The sequence below is a fragment of the Brassica oleracea genome, chromosome C3, assembly GCF_000695525.1.
Source record: "Brassica oleracea var. oleracea cultivar TO1000 chromosome C3, BOL, whole genome shotgun sequence".
NCBI lineage: Eukaryota > Viridiplantae > Streptophyta > Magnoliopsida > Brassicales > Brassicaceae > Brassica > Brassica oleracea.
This window is the reverse complement of record NC_027750.1, coordinates 13,208,996-13,220,320: the sequence shown is the minus strand read 5'-3', so window position 1 is coordinate 13,220,320 and position 11,325 is coordinate 13,208,996. Positions and strand designations below refer to the sequence as shown.

At 32.6% G+C, this 11,325-nt stretch overlaps 2 protein-coding genes across 2 annotated transcripts; both read right to left on the bottom strand.

Moving 5' to 3' along the window:
* Nucleotides 1-1,298: 1,298 nt before the first annotated feature.
* Nucleotides 1,299-3,002, bottom strand: LOC106331985 (protein Ycf2). The gene is made up of 7 exons (XM_013770424.1): nt 2,935-3,002; nt 2,772-2,830; nt 2,444-2,539; nt 2,095-2,349; nt 1,915-1,999; nt 1,749-1,826; nt 1,299-1,673 (listed from the first exon to the last, which is right to left on the bottom strand). The coding sequence occupies exons 2-7, from the start codon at nt 2,796-2,798 to the stop codon at nt 1,504-1,506; spliced, it is 711 nt and encodes a 236-aa protein (XP_013625878.1). The 5' UTR covers nt 2,799-2,830; nt 2,935-3,002; the 3' UTR covers nt 1,299-1,503.
* Nucleotides 3,003-5,022: 2,020 nt separating this feature from the next.
* LOC106332269 (auxin transporter-like protein 2) lies at nt 5,023-7,360 on the bottom strand. Its single transcript, XM_013770743.1, has 7 exons — nt 7,244-7,360; nt 6,943-7,098; nt 6,673-6,858; nt 6,453-6,565; nt 6,078-6,359; nt 5,786-5,993; nt 5,023-5,578 (listed from the first exon to the last, which is right to left on the bottom strand). Exons 2-7 carry the CDS (start codon nt 7,066-7,068, stop codon nt 5,129-5,131), a joined length of 1,365 nt encoding a protein of 454 aa, XP_013626197.1. The 5' UTR covers nt 7,069-7,098; nt 7,244-7,360; the 3' UTR covers nt 5,023-5,128.
* Nucleotides 7,361-11,325: the final 3,965 nt, after the last annotated feature.

The window sequence follows — 11,325 nt, the reverse complement described above, 5'->3', positions numbered from 1 at the left end:
CTGATCGGGTTCGGTTTCAGTTCTCTAAATACCAAAATTTTGAATCCATTCGGATATTTAATCAATTTCGGTTCGGGTTCGATACTACTTTTTTCGGATCGGGTTCGGTTCGGTTTTTCGGATCGGGTTTGGTTCGGTTTTTCGGATCCGGATTGTTTGCTCAGCCCTAAATCATTATATTGTTTTCTATAAATTGTATTCTACTAATTATTTTATGTATTATATAAATTTAAAAGAATTAATCAAACATTATTACATTTTCTATTATTTTGACAATTAGTTACCAAATAAATTATTATTTGTAATATCATCTAATCTATTAAAACAGAAGTACAAATAAAAAATACTCCTAAAAACTTGTATCTAAAACTTACAAGTTATTTACAATGCAATGCCACTGAAGTACTAAATAACCTTAATTTTAAGCAATCCATGTTTTTTCTATTTTATTAAATCATTTCCTAAATCAATTTTACTCTTCTTAAAAAATTCAACTACATTAATTTAGGAAAACCAGTACCATTACTTCCATACAAAAATACTTTCCAAAAATATAACAATTAGATACCTATTATTAGGGAAGTATTAATGAACATCTTTTAAAAAATAAAGGTTATTTGTTACTGTCACGTTTTATACTAGTAAAATAGTAATATACATAAGTCAAGTATATTTATTTCCACAGTCGGGTACCTTTTGAAACATAACATATTTAAAACAAAGAAATAGTTGATTTACAAAAGCAAACTCGCACATACGAAAATACAATATTTTATGAATATTTTTAGATAAATAATAGTCCAGTGCAAATCAAATATGATGAATGTGAAAGAATATAAAATATACAACACAAAATTTAAATAATGTGTATAACAATTTTATTATACATTAAAAATTTGATCGATACAAAAAATAAAAATACACTTGTGCCGACGAGTGATTTATATTCTAACAGTTTGAAAACCAAAATAAAATTACTCAATATAAACTATAAAAATATTTTGTTTAAAAATGTCATAGTAAATAATTATTTCATACAATAAAATTTTAAAATATAGACTACTATTTGTATGGTATAAATATTTATTTTAAAAAGTAAAAATGTATACACGCACATCCGTGCGAATCAAACTCTAGTTTAGATTATTTGGTAAGTGATATTAGTTAATTCTAGACTTACTTTTTTAATTTTAATCTAATTAAAATAATGAAAAATTAAATATCCCAATCAAAATATAATAATGTTTTTTAAACTCTCTCTCCCTCCCTCCCTCTCTCATTGACTTCTCATTTAATAGAATAGAATAGGAGGATTACATCACAAACTAATACTCAGTTTTACATCACAAGCATAAATTACATCATAAACTAAAAGTCAAGAAGATCCACACAAAGATGTAAAGATGGGTTCATTAAACGTTTTTACTGCCAATACTAGTTACTCTTTTAGTCAAACTTCTTAGCTTCTTTACTTCAATGATAGTTACAGGAGCTCATGACTCCTTAGGTGTCCCACCTCGTGGGTCTCTTCCTCTTCTTCTCCTCTCCACGTACTTCCCTCAACAGCTCTTTGAGTTCTTCACATAGCGGTTCTGGAGTCAGCTGAATCATCTCATCATCATCATCAACAACACTATCCTCCTCATCACTTAGCCATCCACAACTTTTGGCACCTGCAGAGTAATTATTACAACATTAATAAGAATAATTCATGTATTGTGAGATGTTTATGGCCATGAGTTTGTTACCTCCAACCGAATGGTGCGCATAATCTGATGAGTGAATAGCTACTGGTGGTGATGCAGAATCTACTACTGATGCATCTCCTAATAAATAAATAAAAGGTGGTGATGAGTCCATAATCATTTATCTCATTAGTTATCGACAAAGTATCAGTTTGGCAAATCGGTGTACCTGTCTCGGCACCACATCCCACCAAAGATGCTGAGTTGCTACCAACATGGTCTCTTCCATCCTCAACACGCTGCTCCTGCTCCTCCTATAGTACAAAAGATAGATCATGTTGCAAGTTAAGTAGCGTAATGGGTAAATCAAGTTCAAGAAACCAGTCTTTAGTCTCAAATAGTTGATAACCTCTACTTCTTCTTCCTGAGCTCTTTGTTCTTGTTCTTCATGAGCCATATCTTCATTTTGTTCCTCGGTCATTTCTTCTTCTTCAGCCACATTATTGTCTTGTTCTTCCTGAGCCATCTCTTCGTTATGTTCCTCAGCCATTGCTTCTTCTTCTTCAGCCACATTACTGTCTAGTTCTGCTTGCTTTTCAAGACATTTATTAAGAAGCACCGAGTAACTAAACTCTTCGATCAGAAACCATTCCCCACCATACAACTGAAGTCCAAAGAGAGTGAAGCGTCACTTTTAAATGAAATGCTTTAAAAGGAAGTAAAAATGGAGAGCCTAAAACCGAGGGACATGCACATACCTCTAACAGTTCCTTGATACAGACCTTGATAACACCCTCCTCAAATCCATATGCTCTCATTGCATCACGTGCCGCATCCTCCCGCATCAATCCCTTCTGCGAAAAAGAGAGAACAAAAGACACCAACTTAAAGCCAGCCAGCCCCTAGACAATAGAGAGAATCATACATTCTATTTCTCAACTGAGAAACGAGAGATCCAAAGTACAAAAGAAACAAAAACCAGAACACGAGTTCTAAAGCATCTCCCAGACTCCCACTCTCTCTCTCAAGTCCCAAACAATCATCACACTCATCTGTTCAAACTCTGCAAGACAGTAAAAAGCTTACCTTTCTTCTTCCTCTACGCGGCGCCATTTGTACTAATCCCTCACGATTCTCTGTGATTCCTGGTTGGAGAAATTCAAACAGATAGCCTTCAGTCTTTGAGTGGTTCTTCAATCAAAGCAATCACTTTCATATGCAAAGAACATGACAACATTCAGACAAAAACCTTGGAAAACAAACCGTTGAAGATAAAAATCGAATCTTTCGCAAACTACAGAGCAGTAACAGCAGAGACAGTTCGAAATTTTCTAACTTTCAATCCCAAAGAAGGCCTAAACAACAAAACGACATAAACCCTTAAAATCACCAGCTTCTTTAGCAACAAGGGCGACCAGAGAGAGAGAGAGAGGGAGCTTACGGCGGCGATGGAGGAAGTTTTTTGCAGCCGGGAAAAGATAAAACGAGCGCCGTGAATCGCCTCGTCTCTCAGAAGCGTGTGCACGAGGTGAAAGACTAACGAAACAAATTATTAAATGAGATATCTATTTTTAATAACCATCTACTAGGCTACTACTACCTACCAGTCATGTAAAATCTGAGATTAATTAATTTAATTAAGTAGTTGTTTGATAGATTTTTTCCCTTTTCTTTTTGTTTTTTAGATTCTTTTATTTGTTGTATGCCAGAAGTCCTTCTTACTTTTTTCATACACTTGAAAGTAAAATAAAAGACCAAAAAAATGCCAATACATTGAATATATTTATCTGTAAATATAAACTTTTTTTTTTGCAAATCTGAACGTTAAAATAATATATAAGATTAATGGGCAATATTCTGCAAGCAATTTTTAAAGATGTTGTTTTCTTTGACTTTTTTCTATTGACTAAGAGCATTTCCAATGTAAAACTCAATTTTTTTCTCCAAAATAGAGTAAAAGTGAATATAAAATAAAAATGCTTCAATCCTACTATATTTCCTACTTCATAATGAAGTGATGAACAAACAAAAAATAAATTGCTCCATTTATGGAGTAAATTCCTTTATGGAGTTGAGTTGGAGCATTTCTTACTTCATATTCATTTTTACTCTATTTTTAAAAAAAAAAAAGGGAGTGGGGAGATGCCCTATTGCTGGCAATTAAATGTATAACTATTTGGTCTAGTTAGTTGTGTCTTAATGATCTCACTTAAGTGTGGTCAAATATAGGTGGTTAAAAAGCAATTTTTTGGGGTCTTGGGAAAAGTTTGTATTCGTTGGGTAGAATTACAACAAAGTAAAGATTGGGTAGCATACGATTCATCTATGTGTTTCTAAGTTGATATTATATCTCTTTGGTGTAAATGTGGTTGAATCTGTTGTGATGGGCAAATTAGTATGTACTATTTATTTGGTTAATGATACGTTGAAGTTAGAGAATAAAAAGTAACTTGTTCTGAACTTCAACACACACACGCATATTACTCTTCACGCAGTCACACTCCTTGCCACTCGTAAAGCTCACTAGTCACTCCTTGTCTTTATAATACAGCAAGCTAAACAAACATTTAATGTAACGACGTCATTGATCTTGTAGTGTATGAATAATATATGAACTAACTTTAACTAAATCTTTTTAATACTTGCAATGCAACTAGAAAAATATATATATCAAAAAAAAAAATTGATGACGTAGGAAGAAAACGATTGTGTCATGCAGGAGTGTTCTTTGAGGAGAACAAGGAGTATAAAGAGTGTCCTACATACATGAGCATGCTCTTCTTTTAAAAAATCTAGCCTTCTCCAAAATGGACCCTCCAAAGATTGGTTTCTAAAAGGAATTCACTAGTGTTTATAATCTAACGTACTTTATCCAGAAAAAAGTTGATAAAAGTGAATGAATAACATATATAAAAGAAAAAGTAAAGGGCTTTACTCAAATCATATCATTGGTTCTCATATCCCCTTTCACATGGGAATAATAACTTTTATTAAATGTGGCCAAATGATATTACTTGTCAACCTAATTTGTGGGATACCACACTACTTCCATTAAAATTGTATAGACGTGAGACTCTAATAAAGTTTGTTTTATTAATGCCATGTTATTTGGTACTGGAGTTTGAGAGATGTCTTAGATATTGAGTTAGCCTGAAAACAAAAGCTTCTGGTAAAGCTCAGCTTATAACCTCAGGAAGTAGTCTTTCCGCATTTGGAGTAGTTTTTGTTTCTGGTTTATCAAATGGAACCACTAAGCGCGAGTACCAAACATGATAAAATTTTATATGTGAAAAGGTTATAGCTTAAAAACATGAAACAATGAGTAAAAGGTTTTCAAACTAACAAAAACTATTATAACACTTCAAATGTTCATTAAGAAGTTCAGCAATTTGTGTATTGGCTCATAAGCACTCCCTTGCCCGTTCAAATCGGCTGATCAAACATCAGTGACGAGGAGGACACTGATAACACTTTGCAAAGAGGCCAAAAGTATCAACTTGTTTAATGAAATTAGTCATACTCGCCCATCCTCCTAAACCAAAACCAACCACAAACACCCAAACTACCACCACCACGTTCACCACAAACGCACCTCTCCAACCACCAATCACCGCCGGTGGCTTCTCGGTCGCGTTTTCACGGGAAGAAGCAGAGCGGTAAGTGAAGATGTGAGCGAGTGATGGGATGATGTAGACGGTGAACGTGACTAGGAGTGCACCAACAGCTGAGTTAATTGGACCGAAGAAAGGAAATATTATGGCTAAGAACCATATTGGAATCACCACTGGTAACCTTGTGATGGCTCGTAACAAAATGCTATTTGTGTCGTGCATTCCGATTACTTTCTCCCACACGAAATATAGCGGTGTGCATGCGAACCCGAACGTTATAAACTGCATCATATAAATTATTATATTACATACCAAACAATATAACTTATCACATTGTCAACAAGGAGTTGACCTAATGAGTAAAACTTTTAGGTTAAAAACTTAAGGGATCATAGGTGTAAATCACCTTGTATGAGTATGGTTTACGAGTCCGGAACTTCGTAATCATTATAAAAAACAGTTACTAAACTTTAAAATGTCCAAACCTACCTGGTGGATCAGCATGAGGATAACTGCAGCATCGCGCCACGGTGAGTTAGGAAAGAGGGAGAAGGCATTAGCATGTGTGAGAAGCTCATCTCCAAAGGCCCAGTAGACGGAAGCAGCTGATGGTATGGTTAAGGTGAAGACATAAAGTGTAGCCATCAGGTATATGTACTTGAACTTTCTAGGCCTCCACATTGCATGCATTATCTCCCTACAAAATTCAAATTATCAACATGTAAACGTAAAAACAAATAAAACGTAAACAAACAGTCAAGACATGGAAACATGTACTCACACTGTAACAGCGTGGCCACCAAAAGTGTACAATATATTAGTGGCTCCTGTGAAATACAGAACGGGCTTGGTTGGAGCGGAATGAGTCACTTCTTCGACCTGACCGTGGACAAGAGCCGCAATGGTAAGGTACCAAGCGGTGTAAGTGGTCATGGCAAGACCGAGAAAGGACCATATCCTGTAGTTGTGAAACGATGGAATAAATACTGTGGTTGCACAACACGCTCCGAATATGTAAGTCCACGTCCTCTTGTCCAGCTTGTCGTTTATATAATATATGTTACTGTTCATTATTGTTTGAACACGATTAAAACACACACGTACACAAAAAAACAAGATAAAGTTTTATTATAATAACACATAAATTGGGAGATACCTTGCACAAGCGATGAGTTGGATTACGGAACCAAAGAGGAGAAATGTGCAGTTGAATGTTAATCCTATAGCTTTCCAATATGGACCCAGCAGACCATCTAACACTTCGAACCACTGCCAGTAGTGTTATATATATATTATTATTAACTAGGTCTAGTATAGACTAAAGATATAATTACGGTGGATATACTGAATCTATAAGAGAGTTTTGATAGTGTGACCTGAATGACATGGTTGTTGAAGTTAACATTTTGTTTCTCTTTTCGGCTTCTATACTCAACGTAGAGAACACTGATGAGATAAGCTGTCCAGCTTCCCATAAAACCATAGAAAATCTGCAGAATTACACCTGATGCCATCCCCATTTGTGAAAATGAATAAGGTAGTGTCAGTAGAACTTGAGCAACCTGCCAACAAATTAGAATTATTTTAATCTTTAAAAATAAGACAAATTTAATTGGTTTAGTGTGTGAAATTGATTGATACAAAACCTGGTTTGATGCACAGCTAAACCAAGCATCATAAACAGAACCACCATGCCATAGAAAGCTCTTCATGCTTCCTCTCTGTTCAGTCTCATCTTCCATTATTCCTTCTTCTGTTTCCTTAATCGACATCTTCAGAATCTTCTTCTCCACTTCTTCCGCCTGCAAAAATTATACAAATCAAGTGGTAAAGATGTAAACTACATTTATAAAAGAAAAACTTTGGATAAAGATGTAAACTACATTTATAAAAGAAAAACTTTGGATAAAACTTTGAGGAATCAAAAGGAAGAAACATTTTTTGAACCTTAAGACAAGGAAATGACAGAAAATTCTGTCGTCTTCTGTGTTTATATCCCTAACTCTCCTTTGTCTTTTCTATTTGATTCTCTTACTTCTTTGTCTCTGTTTCGACCGAAACTAGCGAAGCATTTACGACAGGAAGTCGTATATAACTCGATATTTATCTGCTTTTCTGTTTGGCGTGGTGATTGTTTTTTCTCAAGGTGGTCCCACAGTCAAACAAAAAGTTTGGAAATAAGAAAATTGATTATTTTGGTCAAAATCATGGAATAGATACCTTTCTGTTATGTTCATTATACTTATCATACCTAATATTCCCACAAGTCTATGATTTCTTTTTCTTTTTTTTGTAAATAAGTCTATGATTTCTTTTTTTTTTTTTTTGAAAAAGGGCATAGTCTATGATTTCTTGATCTTTAAACATTTTATTTCCTATGTAATAGATCTAAGAATTAGATTATGGTCAACGTTTGTGGCACCACTTTCCTGTTTTGAATTTGTTTGAAATAAGAGTATGTAATTTTCTTGGAATATGCCGTAATTATAATTACTTTTTACGCTTAAAAGAAACAACATTTAGAGGCCAATGTGTCTTATATGGAGTAACATTTTCTCTCTTTCATACCTGCACTTTTTGTATCGTCATTATTACATCCAATCCACTAATGGCTGGCATTTCAAGAAATGCTCGATTAAAAGTGTCAAAATTATTTCATGCGTCATAGACTCATAGCTTTAGGAGCGCATTCTAATTATTTATGTGAGCAAATCATTACTATAAAATCATTCTATCAAAATGTTATCAATTATTTATTCTGCTTGAATAAACAGACTGATTTTTATAGCAGTAAACACATCTAAGTAATGAATCTTTATTGATTTATTTTTTGTAAAAATATGGAAGGTATGAAATTCTAATTTCTTATGTATCAAATTCAAATTTTCTAATTTGAATACCTAAGACCATGATTAATCCGGGGTTTTTAGAATGAGTTCTTAGCGGAAGTTAAGAAACTGTTTCTTAACTTTTAACTAAAAAAACTAATAACCGGTTCTTAAAGTTCTTATTTAAGAACCAGTTCTTAGCTTTTTTAGTTAAAAGTTAAGAAACAATTTCTTAATTTTCGCTAAGAACTTCATCCTAAGAACCCCGGGTTAATCATGCTCTAACCATCTTAGTATGACCACATTGACCACAGATTATTTTCCTTTTGTTTTCATTTTATTACCAACGCAGGCACCTTTATGACACGACTTCCATCTTTTTTTTTTTTGTCAACACACGACTTCCATCTTAACCAGTTGCCACCAGGGGATAAAGCATCATTAGTGGATAATCTCTCGACACTAATATATGAATATTTTTTCAAAAATTTATTTATACAATTAAATTTTAACTTTTTTAAAAAAATTATACCAATGAAAAGGTGACCGTGTCAGAGAAATTCTCAAAATATGTTGAAATCTTTTGAAGAAAAAACTTTTCGCTCTTTTTTTTTGAAACAACACTTCTGTCTCTTTTTTACTTTTGTTTCTTTATTAATATTTCAATTAAGAGACCCATAGAAAAAAACCATTGATGCGGGTGCTACTAGATGAACTTGAGAAAATAGATTATGTAGCTTAACTAGAGGCTACAGACTTGGCTAAATATGTCAGTGCCCATTGTCAGCATGTGTTTAAAGAAGTTTTATACTCCCTCTGTTCCTTATAAATCCATTTTTTAGAAAAAAAAATTGTTTTAAAAAGATACATTTTTTACATTTTCAAGATATTAATTAATGAAAAATTGTACTTTTCAAAAAATACAATTGTGTTTAATAAAATTTCATTGGTTAAAAGTTATTGAAAATAACTAATTAAGGAAAACAATGTATTGAAAAATACAATTTTAAATGTTTTCTTAATAAGTGTGAAAAAACTATAACATGGATCTTTTAGGAACGGAGGGAGTATATAGTATCAGTTTCTCTCGTTTAAAAGCAGTCAAAATAAAATTTATTATTCTGTTAAAATAATTGTTTTAGAGAAAAAAATTTGTTTCCTAAAAAATCACAAACTTAAAAAATTGATTTATTGAATTATTATTGGTTAAATATTACTGAAAATTGATAATTAAAAATATATATTTATTATAGTGATTTAATATCTACTTTATTAAAACAGGAGTACACTTATAGAATAACCCTAAAAGTTACACAATATTTACAGCCAAATGCCTTTGAAAATTAAATTAGTTTCACATTAAAAATGATTGTCTTTTCTAGATATTCATTGTTTTTCTAAAATAACTCAAATGAATTGCAAACCAGGAAACAAATTATTAATAACTCAAACGAAATACATTGTTTTCCTAAATGTGATTTCCACGACCATAATAAAGGAACTACATCAATTTAGAATCCAGAATATTAAAACAAGCACAAAATCTTTGATTTACGCCTATAATAAAAGAACAAGCATAAAATCTTAGATAAACATTTACGGAATAAACACGAGATCTTATCACGTTTTTACATTCTTTTTTTTTTACTTTTCAAAATTACTTCATTAATTTTATTTACCATTATAATTCAATGTCATTTATTTTACGTATTAACCATAATAATTTCACGTGTCTAAATGAAATTACTCCATTAGTGACAAGAAGTCAAACCGGTTAACAAATTTATTTTTATTTGTTTACTAAATCATTTAGACATGGACATTCATGTATTCGTTCAGATACATATCAATATTTATGGATATCGAGTTTTTGGATTTAAAGTTAAACTATGTTCGGGTATTATAAATTTTCGAACAGGGTTCAAATTGGATTCTTCCAGATCCGAGTAAGTTTGTAGGAACCTAAAAATATCTAAATAACTTATATGTTTTAAGAATATCACTACACAATTTATAAAAATGTAAAAATCAACATTTAAGATATCTCTAGTGATTTCTTAATATATAAAGACACTCTTAAATCTATATTCATGAATCCGAGGTGGTATTAAACATTTAAGATACCCTAAAAACAAAAAAAAAAAACATTTAGAAAGCATTATGAAAAAAGATAATGATGTTCTAACGTTACAAAATCCAGATTTCATGATATTTTAATGTAATTTTTTTTCAACAAATGCAAAAAAAAAAAATTCACTACAAGAAAACACATGCTTAACGACGAAAATTAACGAGGAAAAACAATCCTCGTAAATTTGCGTCGAGTTTACGACGAATTTACGTGAAAAACTAAAGTCATCGTTATTTCCTCGTAACGTAACGACAAAACTGTTTCGTCGTAAAGTGGATGTAACTTTACGAGTATTTTACGAGGAAAAACTATTTCCTCGTAAATACGACGTAAACTTTGCGTGGTATTTACGAGGGAATAGTTTACGTGTATTTAGCGAGGAAATTTTTGAATCCACCAACTTTATAGGTGTTACACGTTTTTTTTGCCCACCTAATTAATTTTCGTCGTAAATTCATAGCAAAATTACAACTACCAGATTCGAATTTTCCTATAAATATGGATGTTTGAACATCATTTTAAACACACCAACAACAAAAAACGTGAAAGAAAAAAAAATGGCTGGCTCCGGGAATATTTACGAGTTGCGGAAGTGGATGTATATGCATAGAGATGCTAACGGGAGAGTGACGAAAGAATACCTTGCGGGTCTGGAGACATTTATGCATCAAGCAGATTCAACACCGCTCGCCCAAGAAAGTGGTAAGATGTTCTGTCCTTGTCGGAAATGCAACAATTCGAAACTGGCAAACCGTGAAAATGTTTGGAAGCATTTAATAAATAGAGGTTTCACGGCAAATTACTATATCTGGTTTCAACATGGAGAAGGTTTTAATTATGATCAGAATGAAGCTAGTAGTAGTAATAGCAATTTTCAGGAAAAAGAACCGGTTGATCATCATTTGCATAATGAACACGGGCCTTTGTAACTGCTCGCTATTTCGTCGTAAATTTACGACGAATATGAGACGATATGTAATCTTATATATACACCCGACCGCTCACTCTTTCTTTCCTCTCTACTTCCTCTCTACTTCCTCTCCATTTCGTAGCAATGGTAAGCCTGATTC